Below are 15383 nucleotides of genomic sequence, written 5' to 3' on the forward strand. Positions count from 1 at the left end.
AAGTTCCCAAAAGCTACTATTCTGTATCGTAAAGATAACAGTTCTTCTTTTCCATTATTCACTATTTCTAAAGTTTATATACCAATAACAAATACAGTAATTTTTCAGGTAAAAAAACTAAATGTACCGTTTTATAAAGTGATAAAACATTCTATTTCAAACACTGATAAGTCATAAGCCTGAAAATATGGTAAATTGATAAAATTAATAATTCAAATATAAAAAAAGAATTCTTTTCTAATTATTATATGAGAACTAAGTTAAGACACTGACACTTGATTCATAGGCATCGCACTACAGTGAGTGTCCACATGCTTCTATCATCACCCCGGTGCACGAGAATTTACATCTGTGTCCAGTCTTGTAAGTTCCTTGATGGCAGGGACTATTTCCTATTTTTGTTTCTGGCACATGGTAAGCACTGAAGAATGAATTACTGAATAACACACCAACAGTTATATATACCCACAGCTTTGGTATCTACTAAATTGCAAACAGGTATAATTCTTGTTTCATTTTCTATTGATGTAAAAAAATGAAAGTGACACCATTGGCTTTTACATTGTTCTGCATTTTAATTTTGTAAAATAGATGAAAAGTAAAATCTATCTACATAAAACCATCTTCTAAAAATTTTAATCTTCTAAATAATGTGCAAATTAAACAAATATGTAGCATAAATTATTAGTCTTTCAAATTATATACTGTAAGGGCTACATAAAGTTCCTGTTTTAACCTTTGGGGGAGAAATAATAGAATCTTTAAAACATCTACCTCTAGATATTTATACATAGAAACTATTAGGTTGCTGCAAAGTAATTGCGGTTTAAAAGGTTAAAATTAATTGCAAAAACCGCAATTACTTTTGTACCAACCTAATACATAGCCTTTCATGTCCTTAACACCCTTTTAAAAAGAGACCTTGATCTGTACTGTTTTTGAAGTTCAGTATTCTAGGTACAAGTCTACATACACTTTATTCACTGCTCAACCACTAGACACTAGCACTAAAGTGTCAAAGATGCTTACGACATGATACCTGCCCTCAAGAGACTGACATGTACAAATTATCCACAATATAATGAAGAAAAGCAAGGAGCACTGAGAAGAAAGGACCTTCTGTGATATGTAATTTCTGTAAGTAATTTTTAATGAACAGGTTTCAAAGCCAAGTTCTGCACCAAGTCTCCACTATTTTCAATACTAAAAGCACTCACTAACGCATTTTTTTGAAAATATCTTTGGACTTTCTTCCTTTTAATTTCCAAATACAAAACGGACTATGCTACTTCAGAGAAACAGCGTACAGTCCTATAGGAGATATTCAATAGTTATCCACTCAGCATCCAGTGCCACTATGCCACCTCCTTACTTGGAGAACCACTGCAGACTGGGTGGGACTGACCTCATACCCACTTCTGGAAGGTGGGCTCGGAATGCCATGAGCTAATTAGCGAAGTCCATTCCCTTTGCAGTCACTGGCGGAGGGATGTGCAGATGACATAAACTGGTCTAATGAAACTGATGTGACAATTTGGAGGAGGGTCTCCTCCTTCTCCCTCTCTCCTCCCCCTCCCTCTCCCTGGAAGCAAGTAACCCTGACTAGTAGTCTCAGGACAAAACTATCACAGAGGGTGAAGCTGAAAACAGAGAGTATCCTGAGCAAACAGTCCCTGAACTTGCCTTATCACCTAGACTGAAAACTAAGCCTATTAAAACCTTTCACTGTTTAAGCCAGTTTGGATTTGTTACATGCAACTTAAGGTATGTTAACTGACACCATCGCTGAAAGCTTACTCACAGCTTACATACATGTTCTATCTTAATTTACTGATTTCTCACTATCCACCAGGGGGACAGTCCATCGTATCAGTAAAGGGCTCTCACTTGTGTGGTCATTGTCCCATACTCACACCATCTCCTTTCGGGTGTTTAGGAATCACTCACTGCAGTCAGCATCTACACCTACCCTCACACTGCGGAACCCTGGTTCACATAACGAAGAGAAGTATTTGGACTGTTACCGAATTTCTCAGGAGAGTCTCACTTTCTCTATGGAAGCAGTAGAACCAGCAATTTCTTTTTCCTTATAAACCTACAGATTGACGCAAGTCACTTTTAAAAAATATCTCACAAGTGGTCCTTTGATTACTGCAAAAACACTAGAGATCCATTCAATTCTTCTGTCATAAAACAAAACAGGAAAAAAGGACTTGAGAAAAACTGTTCCTTTATTTTTCAAATCAGGGGTATAAACTGACTAATGAAACACAAATGTAAACTAAGATACACAGGGGATGAAAATGTTAGTCAATAAATATTATATCAATAATGTGAATCAATATTAAATGATGAAAATCCTTTCAGCAAGCAAAAACAATTCAATCTAGGCACAGCAACTAATAATAAGATATCAAATTCTCAACTTAAGAAAAAAGAATAATTATATTTTAAATGGATAATTCTTACCAATTGCTTGTTTTTAATGAATTCTGTTAGTTTATCTATTTTTCCCCCTTGTTTGTTTGACAGTTCCACTTCATACATACTGAAGCACATATCTTGACAATAGACTGCAACAAAAATCAGAAAAGCAGAACATTTTTTATTTTAAAATGCTATTATGCCTTTTTATAACCAATTTATTCATTTTATATGCTAAAAAAATGAAAGAAGAACTAGGATATGATTCAAAAAATTATTCTTCAATTTTCTTGGTTATAAAATGCCTCAATAAAAAGTTGTATGAAGTATTTGAAAATAATGCTTTCATTTATACTGACACTACTATAGGACTAACAGGACAAATAAATACTACATAAATAATATAAACATTTATGTTCCATGAATTAATCTAAATGACGAAGAAATTTCCTTCTCATGCTTTCTGCTTTTCCCCCCTTCATTTACAAGTACATAACTAAACTTTGCTTGATGAGCACACACTGCAATATAAGATGTTGTGTTACAGAACTGTACACTTTCATCAAAATGGCGGTGTGAGGTGAGTCTCTGTAAAGCTCCCCTGGAATTTACAACTAATCGAACAACAATAACTCCACAAAGGACTCCCGCACAGCAGACAGGCAAGACGAAGAGGCCCACTACTGAATGCACCTTAAAACTGGGCGAATAGTGCGAGCGGGGGAGGAGGGAAGGGAGAAGTGTGGAGATGGAGCTGCGTGGTCTCAGGACATAGACCTGGCTAAGTGCTCCCAGCTCACTGCATCCCAGAGCTACCGCAGCTGCCAAGAGAGGGAAGAACTCGGACTGCTAGGGCTCCGCTTATGGCCCACAGGGCTGAGGGGGCAGCATATAACATGGCTGAACCCAATGCTCATGGCAGAGACCTCGGAGCAAAGACTAAGGGAAGAAGGCTGAAAACTGTGGTTTAAGCCCTCACTGCCGAGCGGAGAACGGAAGCCTTAGGCACTGAGACTAGCCGCCCCCTCCCTATCCTCCCAGAGCTCGCCCCGCCCCCACCAGCCCTGTGCTAGAAGCGGAACAGTAGCAGGGTCAGATCAAAAAAACAGAACATTTGCTGTTCTGAGAACTGTGGACCACAGACACAGATTCGCAGCCCAACTAGTTCCGGCAAAAGGGAGGGAGCTGTGGAAGCTGGACCGGCTGTGGTGGTGGTCGCCGCCATTGCTCTGGGCCACCTCTCACAACTCACCCCGCCCCTGGCCCCACCTAGCTGGGCGGATCCCTGCAGGAGTAAACAGAACTGCTGAAACAAACGGGCTCTGAATCTGGTGCAGAAAGAGCTTTGGAACTTCTAAAGCTCTCCACATACCCACATGGACACTGCACCCTATGACCCAGGCGAACTATTAACAGAGGAGAAGCCCGTCTCCCAGGGAATCCCCCCATTGTGTGAGAAGCTGGAACAGTGCAGAGAAAACATAGCACTACTGTGTGAGAGAGAAAAAAAAAAAGCTGCAGTCGGAGAGAAAATAAAACATTCTACCAACAAGTACTGGAAAACAAAAGAAAGACCTCTTATTATCAACCTGTTGCAGACGCCGCTCCTATACATGTCTATGAAAAGAAATAATAAATCAGTAATTGCCATGAATAACCAAGGCAACAAGACAGCTCAGAAAGAAACTGAAAAGTCTCCAGAAAAGGAACTTAAAGATATAGAAATATGTGACTTAAATGACAGAGAATTCAAGATTGCAGTTCTGAAAAAACTCAACGAGACGCAAGGAAACACAGAAAGGCAATTTAATGAACTCAGAAACGCAATCAAAGAACAACATGAGCATTTTACGAAAAAGACTGAAATTTTTAAAATGAACCAAATGAAATTTCTGGAGATTAAGAACTCAGTAGAAGAAATTAAGAATGAAATAACCAGCTTAGGTAGTAGAGTTGACCAGATGGAGGAAAGAATCAGTGGCATCGAAGATAGAACCTGGAAATTACAGATGGAAGAAGACAGAGAGTTGAGACTTAAAAGAAATGAAAGAACTCTACAAGAACTTTCTGACTCCATCAGAAAGAGCAACATAAGAATAATGGGCATACCAGAAGGAGAAGAAACAGAGAAGGGAACAGAGAATATATTCAAACAAATTGTTGATGAGAACTTCCCAAACATGTGGACAGAACTGGATCCTCGAATCCAAAAAGCAAATAGAACACCTAATTACCTCAATCCCAACAGGCCTTCTCCAAGGCACATTGTATTGAAGCTGTCTAAAATCAACGACAAAGAAAGAATCCCCAAGGCAGCCAGGGAAAAGAAGACGGTAACCTACAAAGGAAAGCCGATTAGATTATCATCAAATTTTTCAGCAGAAACTCTACAAGCCAGAAGGGAGTGGAACCAAATATTCAAACTATTGAAAGAGAGAAATTATGAGCCAAGAGTAATATATCCAGCAAAGATATCCTTTAGATATGAAGGAGGAATAAAGACCTTTCCAGACATACAGAAGCTGAGGGAATTTTCTAATACACAACCTGCACTACAAGAAATACTAAAGGAGGCTATTCGACCACCATCAACAGGGACAATTTGTGGCAACATAAAAAGGGGGAGAGTAAAGGCCTGAACCGGAATATGGGAATGGAGAAAATAAGCGTGCTGAAGAAAATGGAATACTTTAAATATCAAATTTTCTTTTACATAAACTTAAGGGTAACCACTCAAAAAATATCCAGAACTAAAATATATACTGTAATAAAAGAAGAAACAGAGGGAAACATCATAGGATACCACCACACAGAAATAATAGACAACAACAAAAAGGCAAAGAAACAATGGAGACATAGCCTTACCGGAAAACTAAAGATAGAATGACAGGAAATCCTCACATATCAATAATCACCCTAAATGTAAATGGACTGAACTCAATAATAAAAAGGCACAGAGTAGCAGATTGGATCAAAAAACTAAACCCAACTATATGCTGTCTCCAAGAGACACATCTCAGCTACAAGGACAAGCATAGACCCAAAGTGAAAGGGTGGAAATTGACAATACAAGCAAATGGTACCCAGAGAAAATCAGGTGGAGCCATAATGATATCAGATGAAACAGACTTCAGGGTGAAAAAAATAACAAGAGACAAAGATGGACATTTCATAATGGTAAAGGGAACTATACAACAAGGAGACATAACAGTCATCAATATTTATGTCCCCAATCAGGGAGCACCAAAATATACCAAGCAACTACTAACAGAACTAAAGGGAGAAAATGACCAAAACACAATTATACTAGGGGACTTTAACACATCATTGACAGCTATGGATAGATCATTCAAACAGAAAATAAATAATGAAATAGCAGCCCTAAATGACACATGAGACGAAATGGACATAATTGACACATATAGAGCACTTCATCCTAAAACATCAGACTATACATTCTTTTCGAGTGTACATAGAACATTTTCAAGGACAGACCATATATTGGGACATAAAATCAGTCTCAGCAAATTTAAGAAGACTGAAATCATACCAAGCATATTCTCTGATCACAAGGCTTTGAAATTGGATATCAACTGCAAAAAGAAAGCAGGAAATAATATAAATACATGGAGATTCAACAACATACTTTTAAAGAATGACTGGGTTAAAAAATAAATTACAGGAGAGATCAAAAGATACATAGAAACAAATGACAATGAAAATACATCCTACCAAAATTTGTGGGATGCAGCGAAAGCAGTTTTAAGAGGGAAATTTATATCATTACAGGCCTATCTCAAGAAACAAGAAAAATCCCAAATAAATAACCTCATGTTACATCTTAAAGAACTAGAAAAAGACGAACAAGTGAAACCCAAGGTCAACAGAAGAAAGAATATAACAAAAATCAAAGCAGAACTAAATGAAATAGAGAACAAAAAGACAATAGAAAAAATTAATGTGACAAAGAGCTGGTTCTTTGAAAAGATTAACAAAATTGACAAACCCTTGGCTAGACTCGCTAAGATAAAAAGAGAGAAGACACTAATTAACAAAATCAGAAATGAAAAAGGGGAAGTTATCACGGACACCACAGAAATACAAAGGATCATGCAAGAATACTATGAAGGACTATATGCCACCAAATTCAATAACCTAGAAGAAATGGACAAGTTCTTAGAAACATATAGCCTTCCAAGGCTGAACCATGAAGAACTGGAAAATCTAAACAGACCGATCACCAGTAACGAAATTGAATCAGTCATCCAAAACCTTCCCAAAAGCAAAAGTCCTGGACCAGATGGCTTCACTAGTGAATTCTACCAAACCTTCAAACAGGATCTAATATCAATCCTGCTCAAACTCTTCCAAAAAATTGAAAAAGAGACAGTACTCCCTAAGTCATTTTTATGAGGCCAACATTACCTGATACCAAAACCTGGTAACGACAACACAAATAAAAGAAAACTAAAGACCAATATCTCTGATGAATACAGACGCAAAAATCCTAAAAATTCTAGGAAATCTAATACAACAATGCATTAAAAAGATTATTCACCACGATCAATCGGGGTTCATCCCTGGGGCACAAGGATGGTCCAACATCCGCAAATCCATCAATGTGATACATCACATAAACAAAATAAAGGACAAAAATCATATGATTATATCAATTGACGCAGAAAAAGCATTTGACAAGATACAACATCCATTTATGATTAAAACTTAATAAAATAGGTATAGAAGAAAAATACCTTACCATAATAAAGGCCATATATGACAAGCCCTGAGCTATCTCATAATTCATGGTAAAAAACTGAAGCCCTTTGCTGTATGTTCAGAAACATGACAGGGCTGTCCCCTATCACCTCTGCTTTTCTACATAGTGTTGGAAGTCCTTGCCAGAGCAATCAGGCAAGAGAAAGAAATAAAAGGCATCCAAATTGGGAATGAAGAAGTTAAATTATCACTCTTTGCAGATGACATGATGCTATATATAGAAAACCCTAAAGACTCCACCAAAAAGCTATTAGAAACAATCAACGAATACAGTAAAGTTGCTGGATACAAAATCAATGTACAAAAGTCCATTGCATTCCTATATACTAACAATAAAATCTCAGAAAAAGAAATACAAAAAACAATTCCCTTTGCAATTGCAGCAAAAAGAATAAAATTCCTAGGAATAAACTTAACCAAGGATGTGAAGGACCTATATGCTGAAAACTATAACACATTTTTGAAAGAAATTGAAGAAGACACAAAGAAATGGAGAGACATTCTGTGCTCATGTATTGGAAGAGTCAACATAGTTAAAATGGCCATATTATTCAAAGCAATATACAGATTTAATGCAATCCCCATCAAAATCCCAATGGCATTTTTTAAAGAAATAGAACAAAAAATCATCAGATTTGTTTGGAACCACAAAAGACCCTGAATAGCCAAAGCAATCTTAAGAAAAAAGAACAATGCTGGAGGTATCGCACTGCCTGACTTTAGCTTGTACTACAGGGCAACAATAATCAAAACAGAATGCTATTGGCAGAAAAACAGACACATAGACCAATGGAATATAATGGAGATCCCAGAAATAAAATCACATAAATATGGACAGATAATTTTTGACAAAGAAGCTAAAAACGTACAATGGAGGAAAAACAGCCTCTTCAATAAATGGTGCTGGCAGAATTGGATAGCCACGTGCAAAAGAATGAAACTGGACTGCTATCTGTCACCATGTACCAAAATTAATTCAAAATGGATCAAAGACTTAAGCATAAGACCTGACACAATAAACTGCATCGAAGAAAACATAGGTACTAAACTTATAGACCTTGGGTTCAAAGAGCATTTTATGAATTTGACTCCAAAGGCAAGGGAAGGAAAAGCTAAAATAAATGAATGGGATTATATGAAACTTAAAAAGCTTCTGCACAGCAAAAGAAACCATCGACAAAATAAAGAGGCAACCGACTGAATGGGAGAAGATTTTTGCAAACAGTGCCTCCGATAAGGAGCTAATATCCAAAATATACAAGGAACTCATGAAGCTCAACAACGAAAAAACAAACAACCCAATTGAAAAATGGGCAGAGGACCTGTAGAGACATTTCTCCAAAGAGGATATACAAATGGCAAATAGACATATGAAAAAATGCTCAACATCACTAATCATCAGAGAAATGCAAATAAAAACCACAATGAGCTATCACCTCACCGCAGTCAGAATGGCTATCATCAATAAGACAAATAGTAACAAGTGTTGGAGAGGCTGTGGAGAAAAAGGAACCCTCATACACTGTTGGTGGGAATGCAGACTGGTGCAGCCGTTATGGAAGGCAGTGTGGAGATTCCCCCAAAAATTACGAATAGAATTACCATATGACCCAGCAATCCCTCTCCTGGGTATCTACCCAAAATATCTGAAAATACTTATATGTAAAGACACGTGTGCTCCAATGTTCATTGCAGCTTTGTTTACGGTGGCCAAGACATGGAAACAACCAAAATGGCCTTCGATAGATGAATGGATAATGAAGTTGTGGTATATATATATATACACAATGGAATACTATTCTGCAGTAAGAAAAGATGATATAGGAACATTTGTGACAACCTGGATGGATCTTGAGACTATAATGCTAAGCGAAATAAGTCAGACAGAAAAAGCAGAAAATCCTATGATTTCACTGATATGTGGTATATAAACCCAAAACAACAAAAGAACAAGACAAACAAATGAGAAACAAAAACTCATAGACACAGACAATAGTTTAGTGGTTACCACAGGGTAAGGGGCGTGGGGTGAGGGAGATGAGAGTAAGGGGGATCAAACATATGGTGATGGAAGGAGAACTGACTCTGGGTGGTGAACACACAATGGGATTTATAGACGATGTAATACAGAATTGTACACCTGAAATCTATGTAATTTTACTAACAATTGTCACCCCAGTAAATTAAAAAAAAAACAAAAAAAACCTGTACACTTGAAACCAATATAATCTTCTTAACCAATGTCCCTGAAGCAAATTTAATAATAATTTAAAAAGTAGTATAAATAAAAACAACCACAATAACTCTGTTCTCCTTGAAACGAATGCTTATGAGTCTTCAACTATTTGTAAGCATATCTGCTTGCTTAAATCCCATAGTATTCTATATAAAGCTAGTCTTTCCCATCTTAGATGAAATTACCTTTCAGTTTCTAGCTGGCCTCCAAGGAACTGAAACACATAGCAACTCTACAGCTTTCACTAAAGACCCTATTAAAAATCACTTAAGGCAAAAGGAGGGAGAGGAGAAAGAGGTGAGAGGAGAGGGAAGAAGGAAGAAGGGAAAGGGAGTGTGTAAGAGGGGAAAATAACTGGAACAAAGCTCAGGACATACTGTGTATCACTACAATTGAACAGACCTTTTTGCTCCAAGTAATTCTGTTTTCTAAAGGCAGCTTCTGGTAGGCTTTTTTTCAAAGATGATACTTTCATTACATACTTAAAATCTAGTTCACGTGGTCTACAAAACAACAATGTCATGTGATGTAATAAACATTGAAACAATCTGCAGCTTCACAATATTTGTTTTTTTAATATAAATTCAAAGAGAAATATTGTAACCACAAAAAAGTCCTTAAATTGATAAACTCTAGGTCAAATAATATGTATGTTTACGTATATATGTACAGTATAGATTTTCAAATATATGGCACTATTAGCCGTGGTCTCAAATGTGAACACATGTACTTCTGGTATGACTAAAATGTCCAGATGTGTGAAATAATAACTATGCATACTGTAATGAGAATTTTCTAAAAATTCTGCTATGAAAGAGTTGCAAACTTTTGACAATACTGCACTGCCTACCATGCAATGCCACAGAATGAACCACATCCAGACTTTAGCGCCATTTCACCTGAGTACTTTTTCGTTCTTTAAAACTCATTTTGAAATACTTGTAGACTACAGACTTACAGACTTTTCCTCTAAATACTTCCCTGTGTATATGTCCTCAAAAAAGGACACTTTTTTAACAACCACAAAACAATTAGCAAAATCAAGAAATTAACAATGGTGTGTAGTACAATTATTTAACCTACAGACGTTACTCAAATTTTGCCAATAGTCTCGCTAGGATCCTTTATAACAAAAGAACATTTTTTTGCAGTTCAGGGTCCTCTCCAGGATGACACACTACATTTAGTTACGTCAGTTTAGTCTCCTTCAATCCGGAACAGTCTCTTAGTCTTTATCTTTAATAACCTTGATATTTTTTAATATAGACCATTTATTTTACAGAATGTCCCTCAATCTGGGTATGTCTGTTTCCTCCTGATTAGAGTGGCAGGAACACCACAGAAATGATATGTTATTCACACGCTTCCTGATATGATGCACAGAGATGTTTATTCCATTTCTGATGACATTAACTGCTTAGTTAAGATGGTATCTACAGTTATTTTTCCCATTGTAAAACCTGTATTTTTTCCCTTTGTGATTAAAAGTTAAGTTCTGGGGAACTACTGTGAAATACATAAATATCACCCAAAGTTTCACCTACTATTTTAAGCATCCACTGACTATTGTGGTGTTGCCACTGGTTATTTTCTAAATTCATCATTCTGTCTACACTTACTAGTTGCCTTCTATAGTGAGGAAGAACTTTCCCTCTCTTTCATTTATTTATTCACAGAATTCTTACTTTATTCTATGGGTTATAATATCCCTCCCTCTTAAAAAATGCCAGTAGAAAGAAAATGAATTCTGATAGCACACCAGTATTCACCTTGTATTTCAGTTAAACTATGTTGATTTTTCAATAGGTTGGGGTGCAAACTAAGAATAGACTAAACAAAAAGATTTCATAAGATGCCCTTCACTGTTCCCCAGAAGAAAATATTGTAATTCATTATAATGTAAATGTAGTAGCTACTCTATTTAATACTACTCTAATTTTCATACAAAAATTAGAAAATCCAATAATGCAAATCTTAAGAAAGACTCAATAGTATAATACAGTGGCCATAATCTGCTGTATCTGCTATCTAGGCAAATCCAATTTGTTTCTTGGGAAAAGTCAAGCTTCTAGTATCAAATCAATTTAATTTAGCTTGAGGTCATTTTCCCATGAATAGCTTAACATACTTAAATTTAAAAAGTGAGTTGTCATGAAACTAACTTATTTCAAAGTCAAGGTCATAATTTGCATATGAATTTAGGTCTCTCATATCATGGTACTATGCTCTATACATCTGTCCAAACGTACTCTAATCGAAAGCAAAGCATAATTGCTACATCTCACACTAGTGCAACCAAGCAAGAACTCAAAATTAGAATTTAGAAAATTACACAAACATTATAAAGGACACAAATTCAATACTTACAGTTGTGTTGGAACCACTGTATTGTAAGAGGAGCAAAGAGTTATATCACACAGCAGACAGCCTTGAATAATTAATTTCCCTTTCCATGGGGAGGTGAGAACTTTAAGAAATGAGGGTAAGAAAGAAATTGATTATTTTATTTATGAACAAAACATTTACTTAAAAAAAAACCTAAAAGAACCAATTAAATAATTTCTTACCATTTTCACTGAGTTCAAGTCTAGGAGGGAAAAAAAAAAGCATTTTTATAAGAGTAAAGGAAACAAATCCAGTAAAACAAAGTATGCACATTACTTACATGCTTTTTGGAGCTGGGGCTGCCATCTTTTTAGGTTCCCTGTACTGAAAAGCTACAATTACGTAAGGATGGACCTGTCTAGGTCGCTCAGTAACAGTGCTGCCTGAAAGTTCATAGAGATAATACTGAAAAAGAAAAAGAAGTATAATTAGGACAGCACTATAGAATTTCGTATGCACCAAGTTGATCTCAACCAACCCAGTCCTGAAACTTAACACATTAGATGCAGAAATGTACCTTGGAAATGATTAATCCCAGTGACTATACCTGACTCAGTTCAAAGGCGCGAAAATGACTTGTCTTGTGAGAAACCCTGTTAGTATTTGCAGCCACGTGGCAATCATAGCCAGAAGATGGGCTAGTATAGTTAGTTGTGTAATTCTCAGACACAAACTTGATTTTTCCCTAGAATGAAAACATTAAAACTAATCAGATGTCTTTAACTAGCAATAATCTTACTCTAGGATTCATTTACAAGTTGCCTTATAAGGATGGGGATATGTTTCAACTAATAGTTAACTGTGTTAAGAATTAGAACTATGCTTCTTAAAAAATTATCTTTAAGGTCAATAATAGTTTTAATTATCCATCAATCTCTTATTTAAAAATCTGCTGTTTGGGCATTTTTCTGAGGCAAGTGTCCATTTCTTTTACCACAATATCAATGATGTACATGAAATCACTCCAAATATAAGAGAAGCATTTCTTTAAAATAAAAATTATATAGCTCACCAAACAGACTGCCTATTCAATGATTATAACAGATGACAAATGAAATTTAAAATTTCAAAAGATGAGTTTCCAAACTGAATTATTAAGTTATCAGTTGTAAATTACAGACCACAATGTCTCTATTATGCCAGGACCCAGTAAATCACCAAGGAGCAAATATGCATTAAAGTGATTAACAGACCACTGGCCTCGATTATTGAACAGTCAACAACATTTCTCATTATAGAGTTCTTTTCATCAAGGATTACATGTCTTCCATAAAAAGAAGAAGGGGGAAAAAGCAGTCAAGTTTATCACATTATGAAGTATCACACAATGATTTTGAAGTTGTTTTGAATAATATAATGGCATATGTGGGAAAAACAGAAATATACAAAATATATACCAAAATGAAGAGTGAGATTATAGGCAACTTTTGTTTTTATCTTTACAAGAAGAATTTTAATTTCTTTTATTGAAAAAGGTTTTTTTGTTTTATATTTTGCTGTTATGGTCTTGCCTCTTCATTTATAGGACCAACAAGGGCAATTCTTTGGTCCAAGAAGCCAAAGAATATAAATAGTACCTCGCAGTGAGCAATCACAACCCGTATTTTTCCCCATCAAACATCTTATGCTAGGCTGGCTGGCCTATGAGCAGTAAAGTCAGGAAAACTGAGAGCATACAGGCAACATGTAAAACGGCAATATCCACCAGACAGGGTGGGATACAGGGGCAAGAAATCAAGGATGAGGAACCTGACATAAATAAAAGCCAAACACTTGTTATCTGAGCTGACAGGTACACTTCCTGCAGCACAACTACAGTACTTATCCCAAAGCAGGGAGAGGGAAGATAAGAGAGGAAAGGCAGTGACAGTGCCAGAGCAATGCTACTTCCCCTCCAGTTTTTGGGGACAAATGTGGAATATGAAGAGTTTGCATTCTTATCAGTATTGTTAGATTTATAACCAAAGAACTTAAGATAGTAGTAAGAAAGCTAAAACAAAAGCAAAAACAACAAAATAAAACCACAGAATTTGTCCTCAAAAAGCCCACCAATCTCTAAAATCAGAGCTTCCCTACTATTTGAGTGAAAGTTCTAACTGAATGATTTCCTTATATTGGACTATTTAAGGGCGTTTAAGAATTTCTGAGGTCATCAACCACAGCTGCTACAGGAAGCTGTGAACAAGGTATGGATGTTTTCGGGATAAAGAAAATAAAGATTTTTTATTTTGACAATTCAAACCAGACAATGAATGCTGTTTTCTAAATTGTTCTCTTATTAACTATAATCACTGTTTTACAGGCAGCTACTTGTTTTGTTATTTAATGTCTAAAAAGTGGCATTGGGGGACAGAGTTTGTGAAAGGAAGACTTTTAATTGAATACCTTTTGTATTATTTTGAAGTTTTTTGTTTAACATATTCACAGATTATCTATTAAAAAGACAAAAAGTTTTGCTTTGAAGGAAAGCAAAAACAGCAGTTACTTTTTCTGAATCTGGATGGCTGTCTTTGGTGAGGACTATGTTTAGCAAATGATCTGCAAAGAACTTTATCACAGACTGATAACTTTTGTTTTTTTTAAAAAAAATGACATAGAAGCACATTTGGGCATTACCTTAATTAGATTAAAAATTACAATATAGCCAGACTTCCCATGATACCACGGTCTTGTATGAAGACAGTCTGAATATCTGGAAATGTATACACCTATAAAAGTATAAAATATAGATTAATTGACACTTTTAAAAGATTGTTTACATATACAGAATTCCCATGTAGCGTCACACAAATAAAAAATATAAGTCAATGTTAAAAACTGTTTTGAAATCCTTACTTTTTAAAAACTATTTGAGTTATTCTAAAGGTATCAAAACATTAGAGCTAAGAAGACAGAACGTATCTATTAACTAATTTTCTAATTGGGTACAACAATTGGAAAGGGATAAGTGTATCACATTCTTGGAAAACTCTTAAGTTTGTTTTTTTTCTCCATTCAATCATTCAATGAAAAGATCTATGGGAATCTGATTCTCAAGTTATTTTTTACAAAAAATCTCACTAAGTATAGTAACCCCCCCCTTATCCACAGGGGATATGTTGCAAGAACCCCCCCAGTAGATACCTAAAACCACGGATAGTGCTGAACTCTATATATGTACTATGTTTTTTCCTATGACAAAGTTTAATTTATAAATTAGGCATAATAAGACATTAACAATAACTAATACAAAAATAGAACCGTAACAATATACTGTAATAGAAGTTATATGAATGTTTTCTCTTTCTCCTCTCTCAAAATATGTTATTGTACAGGCACCTTGTTTTATTGCTCCTAGCTTTATTGTGCTTCACAGATAACTGTATTTTTTTACGAATTGAAAATTTGTGGCAACCCTGCACTGAACGAAGTCTATCAGCAACATTTTCCCAACCGCATTTGCTGATTTTGTGTCTGTGTCACATTTTGGTAATTCTCAAAATATTTCAAACTTTTTCATTTTCATTATGTTATGTTTATCTGTGATCAGTGATCTTGGATGTTACCATTATAATTGTTT

General features: G+C 35.5%; 1 protein-coding gene across 6 annotated transcripts in view; it reads right to left on the reverse strand.

Annotated features, from left to right (window-relative positions):
• Positions 1 to 15383, reverse strand: part of TASOR2 (transcription activation suppressor family member 2) — an 81540-nt gene that overhangs the window by 33953 nt on the left and 32204 nt on the right. For 4 of the 6 annotated variants that reach the window (XM_081044638.1, XM_081044641.1, XM_081044640.1 and 1 more), the window contains 7 exons: positions 14441 to 14532; positions 12372 to 12509; positions 12105 to 12229; positions 12007 to 12026; positions 11807 to 11906; positions 9842 to 9942; positions 2470 to 2573 (listed from right to left, as the gene is read on the reverse strand). In XM_081044638.1, the coding sequence (XP_080900764.1) occupies positions 2470 to 2573; positions 9842 to 9942; positions 11807 to 11906; positions 12007 to 12026; positions 12105 to 12229; positions 12372 to 12509; positions 14441 to 14532 (680 nt within the window). The remainder of the gene's footprint in view (positions 1 to 2469; positions 2574 to 9841; positions 9943 to 11806; positions 11907 to 12006; positions 12027 to 12104; positions 12230 to 12371; positions 12510 to 14440; positions 14533 to 15383) is intronic. The other 2 variants (XM_081044642.1, XM_081044639.1) reach the window with 1 other exon arrangement.

The sequence above is a fragment of the Rhinolophus hipposideros genome (genome assembly GCF_964194185.1).
Source record: "Rhinolophus hipposideros genome assembly, chromosome: 1".
NCBI lineage: Eukaryota > Metazoa > Chordata > Mammalia > Chiroptera > Rhinolophidae > Rhinolophus > Rhinolophus hipposideros.